A 22,688-nucleotide genomic window follows, 5' to 3' on the forward strand; every position below is an offset into this window, starting at 1 on the left:
TGCTGTACACGCTAAGAAGATGATAAAGGGGACTGCCATTGGTTGAGCAGCAACAGATACACTCTGTCTAAATTAAATTGTGGTGTGGGGTTTTGACACTGGCTAGAAATATTGTCCACCCACAGAAAGATATAAATAGAGAGCTTAGGAGTGAAAAACAAACGTTCTGTCCCCAGAAAGCTCAGCCGAGTCAGAGCTTTTGCCTCTCTCATCCTTCTTGGATTTGTCGACACACAGGCACAGGTTCAAAGAGATCCAGTAAACATACTTTGTACAGTTTACCGATGACTCTTAGAGGTGAATTTCAGGTATCTCAGTCATCTGTGGTGTTGCATTTCTGGAGTTGCTCTACAAAGGTAATTTGCTGGAACCACTTTCCTTCAACCTGCCACTGTTTGGACAGCTAAAGAATCCTGTATCGAGCTGTACTCTACTTGAAATATAGAAATATCCAGTCTTGACCTCTTGTTGTCTGTGTTTGCCAGCTGACAGAGTGGAATGTGGGAAACAAAAAATCACCACTAAAGAAGAAAATTGGCCGGGGAATGCAAGATGCCGTGCCAAGGACAAACATTATTTGGTTCCAGCTTTTCCAATATAATATAACTGAATATCTTAAAGTTTTTGACAGTTGGTCGGACAAAATATGCAATTTGAAGCCCCCTTTTGAAGTTATGATGGACATTTTTTTATTTTTTATTTTCCGCCACAAATCAATCAGTGAAATGTAAAAATAATTAATAGATAAATCAGTAATTACAAAAAGATCAAATGGCGACCACCAGTGGAGGAACAGAGCCTAGGGCATGGGTCCTCAATGTTTTTAAGGCCAAGGACCGTTAGCTTTAAGAGAGATTGAGCAGGGATCTCCTTCTACATACATTTTAAAGAACTGAATTGCACTTGAGATTATTCTTTACATTTCTTTTGGTCTTCTGTCGTTTCTGTTTGCCTATAGCCGCTAAGTCAGCAGCAGAGTCTCTTGCTTGAAAAGTTCCAAACTGATCCATTGTGGCTCACAAGATTGTCCATACACTTGGAATAATAATTCAATTAATTGGTCAATTAATATGTTTTAATAGTAATAAATGTTATGGCCTTTATACGTTAAGTTTAAAGACATTTCTCTTGCTTAAAAAGTTATAAAATGGTTGTCCATACACTCGGAATAATAATTCAGTTAACTGGTCATTAATATGTTTTAATAGTAATAAATGTTATGGTCTTTATACGTTAAGTTTAAAGACATTTCTCTTGCTTGAAAAGTTATAAAATGGTTGTGTATTTTCATATATATTTTAATTTTGGGATTAAAAAAACTACAAAAAATTGAATTAAAATTTAGTTTATCCAACAATAGTTTGGCAGCCCCCCTTCGGTAACTCAGATGACCCCCCAAGGGCCGTGGACCTTCTGTTAAACACCCAAAGCCTTAGGTAATAGCACTGTATCAAGTACCACACACAGTATATAGGTTCAGTCCTCTTCTTTCTTGCTTCCCTTGTGTCTTCCTCCCTCTTTGTCTCCATTGATTGCTGTTCGAAGGTTATAATCCTCCTGTTAGACTACAAAGGCCACTGTAATTTTGCTCCTCTATGTGCACATAGGTTTGTATATACTTGACATTCTCGCACATGTGTGATTTGCACAGAAGTGGAACACAGAAGTAGTGTTGATTCTCTATGCTTGTACAGCTCCAAAATCAATAGCACTCAAAGGCCAACATCAGTCAAGAGACACTCGCTTCTGATAGGATGCTATCAGCAGTTCTGAAGCATCCATTCTTACAAATGTTTACTCAAACACGTCAGCTAAGCGTCGCAGGCTACGCTCTTGAGTTTGCTTACTGTACAAATCCAAGATTTATTCTACAGATTTCACACTGTGTGCAAATAATCCCCCAAACGGTTGCAGAACAGATCAGAGCACACACACACACACACACACACACCCTTCTAATGATATAATTTTCTCAATAAACCCGTTACTTTCTATCAAAGGTAAAATGTGCGTTTGAGATTGTATCACACATTTGTAAAATCCGTCTACCAACTGTACAGTGTAGGGAAACACTTTCCCTCCCATTAGATGAGTTTAGAGAATATTTCCATGGTTGCTTTAGTTTCATCTCTGGCAGGAAATGCTTATCTAGACTCTCGGTGGAGAATATAAAAACAGCCCCTGGATGTCTGCATTTTAAAATCCCTGGTGTGCAAAGTTAGCCTTTTAAATTTCACCATTTTAATTATAAATGCCTATTCCTGGAATATCTATGTGCTTAGATTGTGTGTGTGTGTGTGTGTGTGTGTGTGTGTGTGTGTGTGTGTGTACGTTCATGTGTGTGTGTGTCTGTGGTATTTATGCTGTCTGGCACTTTTAAAAGAATCCCAAGGTGACATTTCTTTGAACGGAGTGCACAAAAGGCCGCGCACCTCCTCGCGTGTGTGTGTGTGTGCATGGGGAGGTGAGTGTTTGTGCGACGCGGGGTTATCTGAAAAGTCACGGCTGGTTGAGTTTGTCTTTTGTTCTCTGTACAGCTACAGCCAATTAAGAGACAAGACTGACAAATCTACTCCTCCTCTTTCTCCTCCTCACCTACCCCTTCTTGTGTCCTCCTTTCTTTTCCTCCTCCTCCTCCTTTGTGTCTCCTCTTTATCCTCTCTTCCCTTCCTCTTCCTTTTTACCATACTCTGCTGGGGTTGACTTTAGTATTGGAAATGACCTTCCAGTGATGTGAACTTTTTAACAACATCAAGCCCGCTGCTGCAACAAAGTCAAAAACCCAAAGGACATTTTTTTCTCCACGCTTTCTCAGCCAAGTCAAAATGCACTCTTTACACTTGAGGGTACAAATCCAATAGGGTCTTTTTCCGGACACAAGGTGATGCACATTTTGCAATGAGAATTTCATGAAATCTTAAGCATATTCTTCTCCTTCCTTCTTCACCAGTGCTTTCTCTGGCCTCCCACTGCATTCATGATGTATCAGGGAAGGTGTACTGGGAAAGATACAAGCCGTATTAAATATGCCATGTTGTGTTATTCACAAACTGGAATCCACTTGTGTAGAATTTACATGAATGCATTTAGGAGAGAGGAAATATTGTAATCACAGCTTAAGTTTGCATATGGCATTTCGGCTTTACAACAGGGCAACAACTTTAAGAATGGATAAGAATAAATTTAAAAGGGCAGACATGAGAGTGAAAGATAAATGAGCAAAAGTGTTGAGGCGAGGGGAAGAGAGGCTGTCCCTCAGTCTTTGTTCCATTAAGGCTTTTCAAGCATCTCTGTTTTTACTTTGTCAATGAATGCAGAGTTTCCCATTATTTTGTTTCATCTCCTGCAGATAGAAAAATGACAAATCAAAAGTATCAGCCAGGGGAGCTGCATTCGAAGCAGTGCAGAAGAAAAGCTAAAAGCAAGATGGATGGGGGGTTGAGAGAGGAAATAGATTTATGAAATGATGCTCCCTGGGATAGAGACTTTGACAAAGAAGCATGGAGGTACACAGAGAGCAGCGAGAAGCTATAGAATGTCAGGTTACCTTCACCTGTGCCGTTTTGAAAAGACTTGCCTTTGTTGCCATGTCAGATAGAGATGGCGAGTCACTAAGGTCAAGGTATTCAAATGATCATTGATGGGATGTGTGTGAGCCCTAACAAGGCTCAACATTGACTTTTAGAGGTGGTTGCCGGGTTTGCAAAAAGGCATCTGCTTTTGGTTGCTGAAAATGAAAACATGGTTATTACGTTTAGTCAATTTATATTTTGGGTAACTAAGACACTATGCCAAGGGTTCCTGCAGATCCTGAAAGTCTGAAAAGGCATTGCATCGAAAAAATCTTAAAATAATTCGTAACACCTATTTTTTTTTTTTTATTGTTTACCAAATGCTTCTTCTATTAAAAGTCACACAGATCAGGATAGCAGATACAACAATACAAATGGCTAATTAACCAAGATTTCACAGCATGGATGAGACCCTTAAAAAACAATATATATGAGACTTGGTGTGTTTATGCAAAAAGTTTTTCAAACTCGGCATGATGGGAGGCAGTGGAATCCCACATGCAGAATCACAAACGCACTGATTTTAGATTTAATTCCAAGTGGCACTAAATAATCTGACATCAAGAAATATTCCATCCATCCATCCATCCATTTTCAACCACTAATCCGAAGCCAGGTCGCAGGGGCAGCAGGCTGAGCAAAGTATTCCAGGGGTCCCTCTTCCCAGCAACTCTTTCCAGCTCCTCCTGGGGGACCCCAAGGTGTTCGTAGGCCAAACGAGATATGTAATCCCTCCAGCGTGTTCTGGGTCTACCCTGAAGCTTCCTACCAGTGGGGCATGCCCTTAACACCTCTAATGGGAGGCGCCCAGGGGGCATCCTGATCAGATGCCCTAATCAACTCAACTGACCCCTTTCAACGCAAAGGAGCAGTGGCTCTACTCCGAGCTCCCTCCGGATGTCTGAGCTACTTACCCTATCTCTAAAGCTGAGCCCAGCCACCCCACAGAGGAAACTCATTTCACCCGCTTGTATCCGCGACCTCAATTTTTGGTCACTACCCAGAGTTCATGACTGTAGTTGAGGGTTGGACCAGTAAATCGAAAGCTTTGCCTTCCGGCTCAGCTCCCTCTTCACCACAACAGTCTGGCGCAGAGCCCGCATCAATGCAGATGCTGCGCCAAACCGCTGATCAATCTCACACTCCATTCTACCCTCACTCATGAACAAGACCTAAAGATACTTGAACTCCCTTGCTTGGGGCAGTAACTGTCTCCCAACCCAGAGAGGAATGTTTAAAAGATTTATTACAGTAAGCAAACAAAATTTGTTGTGTTTGTGTGATACCTTACAGAATCAATCTTTAGTATTATTGGTTAACATAATATACAATTTCTCAGTTCCTAGAACACAAAATATCAGCAAGTTACTGGTGTCTTGTTCATTCGTTCTCTCCCTTTCGAGGTTTTGTTTTCTGAACCTTTGTGATTCCCACCATAGAAGTCTTGGATTGTTGGTCCCTCAGGTGATAGTTTGTCTATCATTTCTGCTCCAAGAGACGATCTTCAGACTGTCTCGATTCTGCTTAGACAGCTGAATCCCCTCTCACATACAGCTGAAGAGACTGGTAGCGCCAACACCACATCCTGTAGCATCGGAATGTGGGCAAACCCCTTCTGTTGGCCTCCATAACATGCTGCTCTTGAAATAGCACATCACCCTGCATTGGCAATAAATACCTTCAGCTGCATTCACTGCCAAAACAATTTCCTTGTTTATAGGTTTTTGTCCCTGTAGGACGGGCTGGAATGATTCCATAGACGATGTCACGAACTCCATATGCTGCAAGCTCTGCTTTCTCCCGTGGCCAATATTTAAATATCACTAATGCAACAAATATTAAAAATGTATTTATTTTGGGTGCATGTTTTGCTGTTTGCTGTTTCTTATATGTTAGAAGAGTTGTTGCACTGATAGCACCCGACGGCAAAGAATTGGTTGCCAGTTTCTCAAAATGGTTGCCAATGACAACCTGGCAACCATCACTGTCGAGCCCTGCCTAAGTGCACACCTTTCCCTCTAGATTGAAAACAGAAACAACTTATACTAAGGACTTTGTTATTGATTATGACTCTGGTTGATGAGAGTAAAGGTAGGCTAATGGAAATTATGCAAGTTATGTTTTGTTATCTTCTGATGTTGCAAAAAAAAACAACAACCCTTTATTGGATAGAGTTGGAAAGCGTTATGAACTTTCACGAAACCTCTCAACTAGTTTGGAATGGTTTCAGTTTTTAATCCTCCCTCTTATTTTCCTGTCTCTGTATGGAGCATGATAAAGACCTCATTATCCCGGCATTGTTTTAGTTTTGTTCTTTATTTAGTTCATTCAGTGCCACGAACAACAACAGCCTCCAATCTGTATTTAAAAGGTATGTTTTCAACATGCAAATAGTGATGTGTTGAGTCTTTGAGATGTGGCCATTACACTAGTCTGTAGTGTGATTGTTTATGATTCATACCTTTCCTTCTCCCTCTATCATCTTGTGCAGGCACGCAGAGGATCTGTCTGATCATTCTGAACCAGCCTCTGGACAAGGACTACCTACGTATCCTCTGGAGTAAAGGTACGTCTTTCATCACCAGCACAGATCAAACAAGCCCCCTTAATATCACCGTGATCCCATGTGCATTTATTTGCACTGAGCATGTATTCTGCTCTTTTTTGTTTTTGGTTGTTGTTTTTTTTTTTTTCTTGGTCAGACTGTGCTCTCTAGTCTGTGTCGCCTCCACTTTGCCAAATCTTAATTACTGCCATGTCATTGAAAATGCCCCCTCTCTGCCCTCTGCCCATATTTCCTGGCCAGTGTGTTTTAATGAAGTTCAAGTTGACTTTTTTTTTTATGTGCAGAAAATAATTTTCCTATTTGCTCAGATGACTTTTTATTTTATTTGTTTTGTTACTCCCGTGGCTGCATGACCTGAACAAGTGATATAATCAAAACAAAGATAACATTACAAAAAGGCAGTTGCCTTGCAGTCACAGCCTGAATATGCAGCATGACTTTTGTCCCCCAACCCCCCCTAAACAGATACTAAACAGATGTGTATGCATTTCATTCATACTCTCCATAGGTCATCAGCTTTTATGGCACTGAACCGCACTTAACTGTACAATTTTTCTATTCATTCAAACCTATTGAAAGCACTATTATAGCAAGTGTAAGGTCTCAAGGTAGCAAGTATAGTACACCCATTCAGACTCATTGAAGTGTGTATACATTCATTATAGCTAATTGGTTGGTAAATAATGTGAACACAGGCAGTGGCAGTAAGTGTCCACTCCACTCAGCGGGGGAGTGACAGGGTCAATATAAACAAACCCACTGGACCTAAGACCCCCGTGTTCACAGCGTGGGCGTTTCGGTCAAAACAAATCAACCATTAGACCTGACTCTGAGCTGTTGCTTACGTCTTTGAGCTCTCTTGCAGCCTTTCATCAGAGGGGAAATGGTCTGGTTAGTGATATCAGCAGATAGGGAATAGCTTACTGTCGTGCAGTTAGGCAAGCATGTTTGTGTCTTACCCTAAATGTTTAGTTATTGATGCAAAGCCCTTACCAGTGCCGGGAGTCGGCTGTATAGGTGAATGCTAAGGGCACCGTTATCCATAGGGGTGCCACAAATCTTGCGGAAAAACAAATCAAAATGTTTATCTTTTCCTATCTTTTTGCTATCACTACTATTATTTTGAAATACTACATAAAGCCACAACAACGTAACTACAAAACAAAGGTTCGGAGCTGATTCCCAACCTGGCTTACTGCTGGCAAAAGACCTGATCCGGTAGGACACTGTGTGGTTTTTTTGTCATCTATTGGAGACCAGTGTTTCTGTTTTGCACCCCACCCTCTCACAAACTCTCGTGTGAGAGGAGCTCAAGACTTCCATTAGAATTGTGATGATTTCACCAAGTGTCATATCCTCACATCCTTCCGCAGGTTCACCTACGGAAACCTTTATATGACTTATACTTCCTCTAGATAGTTAAGTTTGATCATCTTCTAAGGGCGCATTTACACCAGGATTGTCCGGGGACTCGGTTCAGTTGGGCGTAAAATTTCACGCCTTCATTTGGTTCGGTTCACTTTCACACTGCACTTTTTAAAGCGGACCAAGCTGCCTGGACAACGTCATGCAGTTACAACAGCTGCTCATTTGGGGGTGGTATTGCCCGAAACGATCACTAACTAGGAATAAAAAAAGCATGAAGAAGACTACCCAGCTCATCAGTTGGCCAGGACCGAAAACGAAAATCCATCACATTCAATTGTGGACCTTAATATATTACTGTTGCAGTTTTTTTTACCTTGATGCAATACTGATCTGCCAACCGATTAAATCCGTGTGCCGCAATCCTCTCGCTAAACAATTCAAAAACTGCTTCTCCCAGGGTTTGCTCATTTGGGCCACACCAGAGTTCGAATGAGCGTTCACACCACTCCAAATGAACCAAACTATCCGTGGAAGCAGACCAGGGTTCATTTAAAGCGGACCAAGTAGCACCAGTGTGAATGCGTCCTAATACAGAGGCTTATTTTTCTCGGTTCCTGCCGCCCCTGGCCCCCCTCCCCAGCTTGTTACGCTTTACCTGCTCTCTGGGGGAGATGGGCAAGTCATCCAATGTCCTGTGAATCCTGAACAAAACACTTTGTATCGTTATCATGTCGCCAAGGGCATGAAATGTGCTAGGGCCACCACTGGCTGTTACTTATACATATACAGTCAGCAAAGAGCACAACTTTCTCTGAAGATTTCAAACAGAACAAAGGCTGTACTTTCAAATTCAAACATAGAGCACCTGTGTGTGTAATACAAGCTCACGGCTGGCTCCACTTTAGCAGCATTGGAGTAACAGTTGCGCCCAGGGGCATTCTGACGATTATTGTTGGAGATGGAGAGAACTGTGCTCAGTCACTGTCACATCAGCAACCTGCTGGTCACAAGTTTGCTGGCAGTTTATGAACTGAGGAAGTCCCCTAGATTCCAACCACTTTTTTTTTTGTAGTTGGTAACTAGAGGATGTAGAAATGGGTTTGATTCGCCTTCTGCTTCATGAATACTCCAGGGCCCTTTATCAGAGTAAAAGACAAACAGAAATTCAGTCAACTCAAAAACATGCAAAGAAGGCTCATCGTTAAAAGAGGAAAAATAGGTTTTTGAAGGGAAGTAGAGCTCCAGACTCCCTGAGGTGTCGCTTATGAGATGCGTTGATGCATAGCGGTTTTGCTACTTGGCTGTGATGTATTAAATATGCAAAGCTGACTCTGAGCCTTTAAACCAGACAGTGTCATCTCAAACTGTATCCTAGAACTTTTCTTTTAAATGTGATGAACTGATCAGAAACAGAGCCTAACTGAATGAGAATAACTTGAACCAAACTGTGCTGAATTTTTCAGGCACATTGCTTTATCAAGGACGTAGTGGAGTGAAGTAGCCTGGATGACTGGTTTTCAGTTTTGATACTAAGACCATGAAACAAAAAAAAAACAAAAAAAAAAACTGAAGGCACGCTAATTTAGGAAAAAAGGCAACACACAGACTTATGCAATCATGGAAGAAGGTAGTAAACAATGTAACTTTGAAGGCAAACTTGTGATTAAACCCGCATCAGATTGAATTTTAATGAACACGGCTTTGATATTCTTATCAACTTAGCAAAAACCCAAGAGGCACCTGAGCTCTTTCCACCGCACGGCTCTCTCGGTTTTTGCCTTTATATTAGCAGACCTCCACAAAATGTTAAATGGCATCAGACAAAGCAATTTCCTCATCTGATTTCACACCAACGGTTGCCTGCTGTCCCAAGATAACGATTCTTTGTATAGTTAAATAAGTGAGAAGAATAAAAAGATTAAAATTGAAAGAAAGAAAAACACATAAAACATTCATCAGACGGATTTTGATACCTGTTAAATGAAAAGGGAATGGGTTAATTGATGCTTAATCCCATTGAAGTCTAACACTGAGCATCAGACTAAAGGGGAAGGCCAGTTTTCTGTCCATCTGCACACTACTATCAAAAATCACATTGCGAGTTTTTTAGGAAAACTGCACTTGTTATATGGTTTGAGATGCATTCGAACACCCATTTGTAATTTCTCAGTGCAAACAATATCCAAATTGAGGAGAGTTTTTCAATATTCAGCTTAAATTGTTTGTTTTCAGCCAAGATGTGGACATATTAGACTCGTAATAGATTCCTCACGCCCTGTCGATTGTAACTGACCCTCAGCAGTGTTTGGAGATTGATATTTTTCATTTAATATCCTCATTTTCGAATCCAAACTGTGACCAGACCAGCAGAGTTTAACTGTTGTGGTTATACTCCAGTGATTACATTTTACACATATGGATTGTGGAGCTGTTGCACATCCTTTTGCTGATTGTTTCACTCTTTTTTTTGTTATTCCACCCAGTACTTGCCAGAAATACAAGATTTAGAATCACAAGGAAAGCAATGTGTCAAATCATCAAACCATCTAACTGCAGTATTTTGCAACCACTGTGGGATAGATGGACGTATCAGATATACTTTGACAGTGTGATGCAGTGTGATAGTGTCATACAGCGTTTGCTCCCTCTTAGATAAGGCTACTTATTAAAGTTTCGGAGAGATTTAGGGTGGTTTCTTAAGTGCCACAAGCAATGCTGTGGTGTGGATGTCAGAAATTGGGAAGCTTTCTTGATCAGTTTTGCACTTGGCAGCAGTGCACATGGGACTGGAAGAAGTTTTGACAGGATGATGATGGTGCGTGAATGGCAGATCTCAGATCTCTCGCAGTGTGATGGTAAACACGCTTGTAGCAAGTTTATCGTTCCTCACTTGATATGCCATGTATTTTTAATGTTGTTTATGGGATGAGCAGATGTCAGTGTGCGCATGAGCGTGTCAGAGTGTGTGTCACTCCCCAGATGGTTGTTCACCTGGAGGCATCGTAGCCAGGTCTCCACCCTTACAGACACGCTCACACACAGACACACACACACACGCAGTACTCTCAGGTTCTCTGATGTGCTGCCCCTGGGCCCCCTCATCACCTGTGGGAGAGGTAGAGCAGCAGGGAGCAAAGGAGCGATAGAGGCTGGAAGAGCGCAACACTGATCAAAGGGAAGCTCATTTACAGGTGCCGAGTGTGATGTTGTAAAGTGGGATCAAGCTGCTTATCTCACTCACTCACCCTCTCACTCATCTAGTCCATCAGTCACCCAACTCACTTGTTCATTCAGTCAATCAGTTGCTCATTTACTTACTTACAGATCCTTCACTTACTTCGCCGTGTAACAACACAAACAAGAAAATCAATAAAGCAATCAGGGAAGGCAACTCTCTGTACAAGACAAAAAGCAGGCCTGTGCCTGATTTCATCATTTGTTGATGTGAAGCAGCTTGCTGGAGTTAAAGTTTATGACCGTCAGCCGGTCGAATATCAGCCTTGCAGTCAAGGCCGGTTGAGTGATGTGACTGCAATGTGTGCAACGTGCTGCACATATACACTTCCTGAAGTTCTGTACTTAGGTACGTGTCAGATGGAGTAAATCGGTGCCTGGAGATTTCAAAAAGAGAAGCTGGAGGTGAGGATGTATGGATAAAGATAGTAAGAATCATCAATAATCATCTCAGTTCAAACATCTGTGCAATCTCATTTCTGAATGACGACGATTCACTCGCTCCTGTTTCCTTATGCATCCATGTCATGCTGCATCCAAGTGTTGACTTACCAATGGGATCCCCCACACCCCATTTATGTCACGTATCTAGTTTATGTGCACTTTCTCCATTTTAGCTCAGTGTGAAAGCATTTCCTGTTGCTCGGCATGTGGGCAGAGAAAAAGACAGAAGGAGAGACAAATGCAATCAACACAGGTGACATTTCTTGAGATTACAACCTCTCATATATCACTTTAAGTGCGATAAAGTCTTCCCCAACTAGCTGCAGAGTTTTATAAGTGTCTGTGTGTTCAGAACTTCCGTAGCTTTTAGCCGAATCTCTGTTTTTTGAAGTTTAGTTTCTCCTCTGTGTTGTTGTTTGTACTTTCAGATACCTGCTTTATTTTACCGTTTCATGTTCGCGGCCAGATCGATAGGATTCGTTAGTCACTGCAGATGAAAACACAATATTTTCTTCTTTGGCTGCCTCACAATAAAAGCTGTTGAATAAAAGAATGTGGGATTTACAAGTGAAAAATCTATAGAAAAACATCCACTGTTTTACAGCCGCTTAACTCAAGACAAGTGCGTCATGTTATGGTCAGTGTGTGTATCATTTATTCTAAAGCTTTAACTTTAATTTAAGTTCATTACGTTGATGTTCTAAACGAAGAGACGAAAAGAGACTTCAATTTTTTTTTTTCAGTTTTAAGTTTAAGTCCAGCACTTTGATATGTCTCATGTTAATGTCGTTTCAAGCCCTGTCTAGACAGCAAATATCTCTGATGTGTATTTTTACTTGAGAATCTAAGAATGCAATAAATGTTTTTGTTGAAAAAACAAAAAACAAAAATAAAACAAGAATCGTGTGAGAAAATGGTGATCTCAATTCATGGGGAGTAAAATTGTGATTTGCATTTTAGCAAGAATCGTGCAGCCCTAATCTGAAATTTTGCCACGTTGAATAAGGAGGGTTTCACATCTAGGTCCCGGGCTTGGATCCTAGTACGCTTGACCCCAAGGTACACTTTGTTTAATTAGTGTGAACACTGTGTACCAAACTTGGGCACAGTTGCCGGATCTGTACTCAAGTCCACTTGAAAAGCTGGTCTACAGTACAGTTCATGTGTACTCCAGTATGGTATACATCAGGTGTGAACACCAACTGCACCAAAACATGGAAGAGGACTGTATTTAACACGACTACAAGGAGTTTTTAACCGATTATGAAACAGCCTCAATTTAATCCTGGTTTATCAGAAGGCAGTGCAGTCCGCCAAGGAAGACCCAGTTCTGGCTTCGCTGCTGCCTTTGACCTGCAGTTGGAGCTCCAGTAGGAGTTGGAGAGCTTTGCGTCTGACAGCAGCAGCTTCTCCTCCGGCTAGGAGCAAAGCTTCGCCTTGTTGCTCTGCCAGTCCCCGCTGATGATGGTACCCGGAGCAGCAGTGTCTATCTGCGCCGCCCTCCTCTACACTGTAGCATCACAAACATGTCAAGTAGATGATGACGCAATTGCATTCGGATATGGAGCAATTTTACCAATGTGAGACTGAGCTGGAAGGGAGTGGAGGTGGGAGGCAATCATACTCAGGCATGTCACGACTCAATCCTAACTAATAGCAAAAAAATATATAATAGAGCTGTAATGATTTAGTGATTTCTTGTCAGCTATGAATGGAATCGCGAACTGATCATGAACTCATCTCTGAACATCTGATTCCAGCATCCTTAATGGGAATATTTTTTGGATTCTTTACTCTTCTATGACTGTAATGTGAATATCTTTGGGTAGTGGACAGAACCAGACATTCCGCTTTGGGAAACACATTTTTCACCATTTTCTGACAATTTATTGACGAAACAACTAATCGATTAACCAAGGAAATAATCGCCAGTGAAAATAATCGTCAGTTGCAGCCCTATTGAATAACAGAGAGGGATGGAGCAGAAGAATAAAGAGTAACAGAGTGGAGCTGGAGAAAAAGAAAATGAGATATTTGTGCAGGGGATCAATCAAATTTGAGGCAAGGTGTAGAGAGCAGGTTGGGTCTGGAGAGAGGGTGACAGACGGAAGGGGGAGCGGTGGACTGATAGATGAAGGTAGGGCGTCAAGGCATCATAATAAGGATAATAATCTTTTCACCGCTTCTGGTGACCGTTTGCCCTCTCCTGTACTGCTGCAAAGCCCCAACCTGACAGGTATTAATCCTCACCACTAACCCCATCAATACCATCCCGCTATAGAATATACCCCACAGCAGTGTGTGTGTGTGTCTGCATGAGCTTGTACATGCACCCTTCCTGCATCAAACTCGAGCAAAACAGATGATTAAAAAGCACGGGAATGACAGGTTTAGTACTGTGTGTGGAAGTGCATTATCTCCTGCCCACCATATGTATCTGTCACCCAGCAGAGTGAGTGACAGGAGGAGTTGGTTCTGAAGCCTGCAGGGAGGGATTATTATGGCTAGTTAATTTACAAGGTCATCTCCGCCGACTGCCTCTGCTGTCCCCGCTCGGCTCACATCTTATCGCCGTCAGAATTCATAAGGCAGCCATGTCCCTGTATGTGATTTTCTGTTGAGCTTGTTTGTTAAACGCCTATGCTCTGAGGAGAAAGATAAGATGGAGCTGGTTAGGCTGTTGCATTCACAATCGGGACGTGCTTCAAACAGCCGGCGATTCATTGTTTTCAGCGGGAGAATGACAGTAATTGTATCTACACCGCCTGTGAATGGAGTGCAGATGGAGAGATAATCTTTCTCAAGTTCAGTTTACCCACTTTTGCCATTTACTGTGATGAAGACAAATTGAATGTTGAGAGATCTAGAAAGACAGATGCTCCCACAGGCATCTCCCTTACGATGAAGATTAACTTTTGAATAAGCGTGACCCGTTTTATGTGAATTTGGAGTCGTCTGAAATTATGTCGAGAACGGCAATCTTAAAACGGCAGGAAGCACACTCTTGAAAACAATTGAAGCTAGAAAATGTAAACATATGGTCTCACACTCAGGGACATTAACCTTAACGTGGGAAATAAAGTGCTTTACTCTGACAGTTTAACTGACAGGGACCTAAATATACAATCGATTACTGATGAATACAAAGCAGGAAAAGGTTTTCCCCAGGAAGTTGGTTAGGAGAACACGGCCATTGATGTTTTATAACCAGATTTGACTAACTTCAACTTGACCAGACTATTGGATAAAACCTCCAATTGGTGATTATTAGATTCATTTTTATCTGGTGTCTGTCCTGCAGGGCAGCATTAAGTATCTGTCCTCACACGGGAGCATCTGAAACTCACTGCTCCAGTTACAGGCACCCTATGGAGTTTTTGATGGAGCGATATTTTTACATGTCCCATGGCCTCTTTTTGCTTGTATGCGCATATGCATGATTTTCATGCTATTCCACTGATTAACAGCTGGCGACGCCGGTAATACGTTAAGAAGTGTAGTCATGCATCAACAAAGGCAGTGATGAAGAAGACTGCTAGCAAGCTGATATTGGTGTAAAAGATAACGATCACCAATAATTTCACATTTTTGTATTTTAAAAGAAGTGTATAACCTTTAGTTTATGTACACCTGGGGGTAGGAAAGGCTGAGATGTAGTGAGAAAATATGGCTGATTTAATATTCCATAGCCCTGACCTAACCAAACCTAACTGACATCACTATTGCTAACACTTTTCTGGGGTACGTCAAATGGCCCTGCCCCCATATAACCCTAACCCTAACAACAGAGTCGAGCCTTTTCAAAGCTTGGTGTTGGATGTTAGCTGCTGTTGCTAATTAACTCATGCTAACATTCTGGAGACGATCCTTCAGTGCTGTGTCTAACCTGCATAGGGCAGTTGGAGATCAGAGCCATGGCACAATCTTCTTGTCTTCCTCTGGAACTAAGAAAGACGTCCACACTGCGACATGTTTTAGCCTCCTAACAGCGTGCTGCAGTTGTTGTTCTTCTTCATCTGTGTTACCTAGCGGCTCGCAAACCAAGTTTAAAAGTGCATGTAAGATGCTGTCAATGAAAGCAGTATTATTTGTATTATCAGCACTATTTAGTAGGTACAATTTTAATTATTGGAATAATGCATAGTTATGACAATGTCCTTCTATCATATATTGTGCAACCCTAATAAATACGTTTGTTAGATCAGTGGCTCTTAACCTTTCTTAAGTAAAAGACAGCTAGATTAATACACATTAAGTCACGGACCCCCATTTGATAAGATTTTACCATAAAGATCTATGTCTCGAAAGAGTTTGGTTGATATAGTTGATAAAGACAGGGATTCTATAGTTGTTAAGTACAATTGAGGAGACAGCTGTGGAGGAAGAGAAACCTTTGACCAGGATAGTCACTTCTGTAGAGAATGAAATAGTGAAAATAAACTACTTCCCATTTTTCTGGGGACCCCCGGGAATTCCCTCTGGCAAGAACCACTGTATTAGGGCGCATTCACACTGGCGCTATTTGGTTCGCTTTCAACGAACCCTGGTCTGCTTCCACGGATAGTTCGGTACGTTTGAAGTGTTGTAAAAGCTCATTCGAACTCGGGTGCGGACCAAACAAGCGAACCCTGGTCTGCTTGAAAACTGGTCATCTCGGTTCACTTGCAAGTTAACCCTGGTGCAGTTCGCTTACAGTGGGAAATGCAAACGGACCTTCCAGCGAACCAAAGAGAGGAAGTGACGTAGAGCGCAGTGCATTGTTTTTGTGAAGGGGATGGATTTCCGTTTTCTGTCCTGGGCAATCGATGAGACATGTTTTCTTCTTCCTCATGCTTTTTTTTCTTCCTTGTCAGTGGTTGTTTTGGGCAATATTGCCCCCACACGAGCAGCTGTTGGAACTGCATGACGTTGTCCAGGCGGTTTGGTCTGCTTTAAAAAGTGCAGTGTGAAAGTCAACCGAACCAAATGAAGGTGTGAAATTTTCCGGCATTCCCCGTCCAATCGAACCGAGTCCCCCGGACTATCCTGGTGTGAATGTGCCCTTATACCTCAAGCATGCAGTACACACAATAATACACACACATAATATATATAATATGATTTATAAACTTGTCATAACTTCTTCTGACATTAGCGGAGGAAGTTCTTATTTCAGAAGAGGCGGGAAGCTGCACTATTAAACACTGTGTGAAACCCAGAGATAAAGACACAGATCGCAGTAGTGTAAATAATGTCAAAAGTGGTTTAAACGTTGACAAAATATTGAAAATGATCACTCATTGATATTTATGAGATCTGCTCTCATATAGCACTGGAAGGGACCTTATGCTTATTAGAACAAGTTTAGCAAGAAGAAGGCTGCCAGGATGAAATGTTGCAGTGTGTGTTTGACTGACGGTGATTTTATTACACCACATTGTGTATGCAGACAAAATGTTGTGGGATATCAGGCAAAAATAAGATCCGAAAATGCTTATAACAGGAAACAAATGTAAGCAGATAATTTTTCTGAAAGGTTGTTATGACGTTGGTTCTTGAGAGCCCCACTTTGTAGAAGCACATCAAACCTCTCAGACTAACTGGAGGTGTGTGTGTGTGTGTGTGTGTGTGTGTGTGTGTTTTAATGGCATGCCACGCAAACAGAGCTGAGAAAATGATTGACAGACAGAAGTAACTGTTCTAGAACCTTAAGTCTGAAAATTATTCTGTGTGTGTGTGTGTGTGTGTGTGTGTGTGTGTGTACACAGATAATGACAGATAGCTTTACAGTCTGTCACCACCAGGCTTAAAGAAGAGTTTCTCTGTTTCTCGAGTTACCGTTTGAAAAGTTTCTCAGCCTTTGCACTCTGTCTGCGATAATGAATCATTTACATTCCAATCATTTCCTGACGTGAAACATCGACAGCAGGTGGTGGGGGTTATAAGTAAAAGCACTACCTTGAGTATAAGCGTCTTATTTACATCAATGCAAAGGCGTCTACATACTCTCATTTTCTAAGCGGCTGAGGCTGGGATAGTTGGATTTAACAGGATACCCCCCCCTCGTTGGAATAATCATTCCTCTTCATTTACTTCTGCTAATCGAGTCTACTTTACTGTGAGTCTGTGCATGTGAATGTACAGTATGTAGGCGTGACACAGTGTTCTTTTTACATGCTATATATTTAGGGTTGTGGTGTTTAGAAATAACATCAGTGAGGATGGAAGTTATGCTAAGTTTAAACTCTGCACCCACATTTGTTGTTACAGCGTACAGCCTGCAGAACGGAAGTGTAAGCTTTAATATTTAATTCGTGTCTGTGCTGTGTGCGAATCATTTTACAAGCACAAAGTCTTGATGGTTATTTTACCCTGAAGTGGGAGGCTGGTAGGAGGGAGTATTGTCTCGTTGATAATTAAGTCAAGTCAAGTAAATTTTACACAGCCCAATATAACAAATCATAATTTGCCTCAGGGGTGCTTTATAATTTGTACAGCACGCGGCACCCTCTGTCCGTAGACACTCGCTGATAATAAACACTTTGGAATACACAGTGATATTGTTGAGGTAAATACCAGTTTGGTGAGGGTAATTTTTTTAAACTGTCAGTCGTAGAACTTAATGTTTCTTTGAGCTCATCTGTGACTCCTCAGTTAAAGGTACCCTGTGGAGTTTTTGTCCACTGATAGCAACGTGTTGTTGTGCTGTGGTCTGTGTGAGGTCACTGGAACTTGATCTAGTAGACCTTTTTCCACAGTTTTTGGCAGTTCATAGCAGGAGAAGCACAGGCAGAATTGATTACATTAATAATAACTACATTATATTTAGATTTCCAGTGCCAGCTCCTGTTATTGTGCATTCTGGCTTGCTGGCACAGCTTCCTGGGAACTGAACCATTGTTTCACTTGTGCATGTCCTGCTATGACATGTCAAAATGTCTGCTGTGACAAAGGTTTATTAGAATGATGAAGATGTAATTTGTCCCACCCAAACAAGTGAAACAAAGCCAACAGGAGACTAGGGCTGCTCCCGACTGAGAATTTTCCTAGTTGACCAATAGTCGTCATTTAGGGCCATTAGTCGCCCACATGTTTACGATATTAATTTAATCATTAAATGATATATTTTGGGCGGGGCAACACAGTGGTTTGAGTTGAAGGTGTGAGAAAGAATAGTATCAGTAACACTGTTGACACTGTGCTACATTACAGAGAAATACAAACCGTACTAATGAGCCTTCATTAATATAGGCCTATATTTTATCTACAAGTGCACGTCACACACTGAGCGAGCCGCCTGTTAATGACGCTGTGGGCTAATGGGCATGTAGCTACTTCCATGTTTCAGATGATACGTCATGTTTGTAGTCGACCAATGAAGATGAGTTTACATATCACCTTGGGTTCGTCCTTCACCTTCAAAATGAACCCACACTTTGGATTTCCTGCCCGACATGTTATTAACTAGCCTGTGGAATAACTGCAGGTACCAGCCCTGGAAATTAGAGGCCGTACACATGCTGCATCTCTGACCGCCTGGAAAACATGTGGTCGGGCTCTGGGTGCTACTCTTGTGCCTTTTTTGTGCGAGTTTTCAAGAGCGCAGAGGCAGGTAGCCTATTTAAATGAAATCCTGAGTGCAGAGCTGATCTTCTTCCAAGCGCTGTTTATAAGTGTGTAGGCCTATCGTCCGTGGGACAGATGTATAGCTCTGGGTAGCCCTGCACTAACATGACCAACTTTTCCGTATTTATCAGACTGAATATTTACAGAAGAAGGGAAAGATATCTGTCAGCTGTGATTGGTTTGTACCGTGACTCCTGTCTGATTGCTGACTGTGGCCACTTCCTGTGTCTGTCCTTTCAAATTAAATTCCCACATGGTCCAGTCATATAGGTTTTGAATTAATCTGACAAGGCACAACTTCTAGTGGAGTCTGAGATTTGTTTGTTTGTTTTCTTGCAGCTTAGCAACCAATGAAACCTTGCCGGCTAATGATGTTTCTGGTTGACAAACCTTTAGTGGTCTATCAAGCCAACCCACGCAAGAGAAGAGGCCTAATCAGGCAACAAAAATAAAATCACCTGTGTGGGTTTACTCAAAGTGTGCGTGGCCTTTAAACATGTTTGTTTGGCTTAAAGGATGCACAAAATGCATTTTAGTTAGAAACTCTGAATGTAAACACAACCTTTACTAGACCATCACATGGTACCTTTGAACGAGGTCTTCTTGTAATCCCTGTTGACCTAGACCAAGGCTTGCATTCACCAGTAAACAAATAAATAGAGCACAGTGAGACATAATTGTACAGTAAAAAAATACTGCTCAAGTACAAAGTAATTTTCCGGGACTTTGTGCGTGCTTGCAGAGGTCACATGTGTAATAGACAACTGTGTCTGGGGTTTGTTCTTCACATTATATCCTGTTGTATTTCTGTCTCTCAAGGATGGGTTTGGGGAAGGGACATTTGGAGGAAAAACAGCCAGTGAGACATACGTAAAACACATGTACAGCAGTCGGCCGTCTCTTTGGTGCAAGCTTTAGTTAATTTCAGACGAGGTGCAAACAGAAAACTACAGCTGATACTTTGAAGTTTTTCCCCTGTGTGCACCACAACAGCCCCAAACAGAAAAGGGCTGTTAAAAAATAGGCTGCCTGTTCAATTTGAATAGAATGGAGGCCATGAAAGAGCATACATTTGCAAATAGTTTGCATCTAATTGTGTGCAACTTGAATACCATTTTAAAAATGGCAAATATCAAAAAGATGAGTGCTGTTTCACTTACTTTGCTTTCAAAGGGTCAAATCAAATTTACTTGTCTGTGCAGTGTGTCATTTGTTGTGTTTTCTATGGCTGAAAAGTAGTTTCTTTCTAACTAATTTTGACCTTATTCACACTGTTTACATCTTTGCAGTGATTGAAGTAATGTCAAGGTTTTTTTTTAACAAAAGACTCAGCGTTGCTGATGTTTGTCTTCAAACTAGTACGGGGTTTGAATTGCGCATTGTTGTTATATTTTTCCCTTTTCTATAAGTGTGTTCTTATGCACTCAGTGCTCTGACAGCCAAGACGTGTAAAGCAACAGAATCTCTCGTTGAGCACTCATCTTTCTGGATCAGTGTATAGTAGCATAACATTTATAATCTGACACTTTTATATGGCACGATTCTCACACAAAAAGTGTCTCATAGAATAAGTTCAGGATGAGAATTGAAAACCGGTTCCAGCTGAAAACTGGTTCCAAATTGTCTGATCCACTGGAACTGTATGCGAGCTGAGCTTATCACTCTTTTTATATATCAAGGCTGGCGTGTTTTTCTGACAGTTACATATTGCAAAATAATGACGTCAAACTCATGTTGTTTACGCTGCTGGGAACTTGCAACAAGCACTCATGGCAGAGAGGAAAAAACAGCCCACAGCGTGGTTTCATTTCTGGAAGAAAGATGAAAACAGTGCTGCTTGTAATGTCTGTAAAAGGATCATTTCAGGAGCGGATGGAAACACCAGCAATATGCAGCTGTAAATGGCATTGTTAGCAATAAAATCTCATTAGTTCCCATCTCTGGAATACATCATTGCATTGCATTGTTCGGCGTTTATGTTGCCTTTAAGAATCAAGCCAGCAGGCTACAGGAGCTGTAGGTGTCCTCACTAAAACCTTGGACTCCTTTTGAAATGAAACTGCACTACAGGATACATAGAGATCACGCACTGTATTTATCAGGAGCAGCACTGGAAAAATATCACATGTAGTATAGCTGCTGCAAACAGCAGGCTGAAAACCCTCGCACACAGTACAAGTTGCACTCATAAATGGCAGGTCACAATTCTTAATTTAGTTTACAATGGACAGTGTCAAGAATTCTAATATCTTTTTTTGTTTGTACCCCACTCCTTCAGAACTAATCATTAGCTGTGTTTTATGTCTGTGGTCAGGCTTTGTGAATGTGATGAGTTTTTTTTTTTTTTGTAAGGTCAAGTGATGTGTGAAGTGTGTGGAGAAAATTACCTGTTAGACTAGACTAAGGTTGTGCATCCAGAGAGGAACATAGAAATACATTGCTCAAAAAAAAATCTTTACTGATGTACATTGTGTAATTTGTTGAGAACAAAATGACGTAATCATGGTCAGTGGAAACCAAAATCATCAACCCACTGAGGGCTTGATTCAAAATTACAGCCCCTGCATGCCTGTATGCACTCCAGGCAGCATCTAGGCATGCTCCTGATGAGTCTAGGGATGGTGTCCTGGGGGATCTCTTACCAGACCTGGATCAGGGCATCAGTGAGCTCCTGGACAGTCTGTGGCGGTACTTGACGGCATCAGTTGCAGCGATACATAACATCCCATAGGTGCTCAGTTAGATTTACATCAGGGCAACGAGCGGGCCAGTCATTGGCATCAATGCCTTCGTCATCCAGGATCTGTCCACGTACTCTGGCTACATGAGGCTGGGCATTGTCCCCCACCAGGAGGAACCCAGGGCCCACTGCACCAGCGTAAGGTCTGACTATCACTCTGAGGATTTCATCTGGGTACCTAATAGTGTTCCCTTGAGTCTTTTGGGCAGTGCAGTAAATTTTGGGCTTGACAACAACTTTTTGAGGCACTTGTCCTTCGAAAAAAGGAAATTTCCCTTTCATTTTTCCAAGCACATCGTTTGAAGAAAGGTATTTGCACTAGAGCTTAGATCGGGCTCAAAAAATCCAGCCCGACCCCACCCGAGCCTGTGCATGTTCTGCCTGGCCCGTCCCTTTAACTGTGATTACAAGCCCGAGCCCGGTTTATACCCGACATGTTTTTTTAAGGATACAAACGTGGACATTGAAGGCTGACTCTCGTCTTTCTTTCCATGGCAAGCCTTCCTCATGTGCCTCTTAAGTGTCGATGTCCCCGTCTTTTTGCTGTCATATACCAGCATCGTGCTGCACTTGGTACACTCATCAAAGCCGACACACACGTTGTCACCGTTGACAACTCACATGTACATGGCCGGTGGCGCCATCAAGGCCCCCTCACAAAATATCACTTGAATCTTTGAACAGAAAATCCTAGACACTGCTCTTGCTCAGCTTCACAATTCATTGGTAACACTAACATTTCGGTCCTCCTGGACCTTTGTCAAGAGTGTTTTCCAACATTATTTCCAACATTAGAAACAATAGAAACTGCCCCACCCATTTCACAGGTGTGCACAGGTGTGAGGAAATTAAAAAGCCATGGGTGTTTCTCAATAATTGACAACAGTCTGTGCAGCATATGTCACATATCCACAAACGAAAGAGCAAGAGAACAAGGAAAACATAGGAAAAAATTACACAATCTCCTTACACAATAATGACTGTTTACAAGATTATTTACAAAAAATGAAGATCTTATGAATGACCTAATCGCCCTTGCAGCTTTCATAAATCATTTGAAATTATCAACATTGTATATTCTTATGCCATGTATCATAATTGGTCTTTTGAGATCCCCAAATCCATTATAGCATGACATGCCAGGGTATCTCATCATTTA

General features: G+C 41.6%; 1 protein-coding gene across 7 annotated transcripts in view; it reads left to right on the plus strand.

Annotated features, from left to right (window-relative positions):
- Window positions 1–22,688, plus strand: part of tpk1 (thiamin pyrophosphokinase 1) — a 103,298-nt gene that overhangs the window by 4,805 nt on the left and 75,805 nt on the right. For all 7 annotated transcript variants that reach the window (XM_033638597.2, XM_078162565.1, XM_033638600.2 and 4 more), the window contains exon 3: window positions 6,064–6,138. In XM_033638597.2, the coding sequence (XP_033494488.1) occupies window positions 6,064–6,138 (75 nt within the window). The remainder of the gene's footprint in view (window positions 1–6,063; window positions 6,139–22,688) is intronic.

This window comes from Epinephelus lanceolatus, chromosome 20 (genome assembly GCF_041903045.1).
Source record: "Epinephelus lanceolatus isolate andai-2023 chromosome 20, ASM4190304v1, whole genome shotgun sequence".
In the NCBI taxonomy this organism is placed as follows: Eukaryota; Metazoa; Chordata; class Actinopteri; order Perciformes; family Serranidae; genus Epinephelus; species Epinephelus lanceolatus.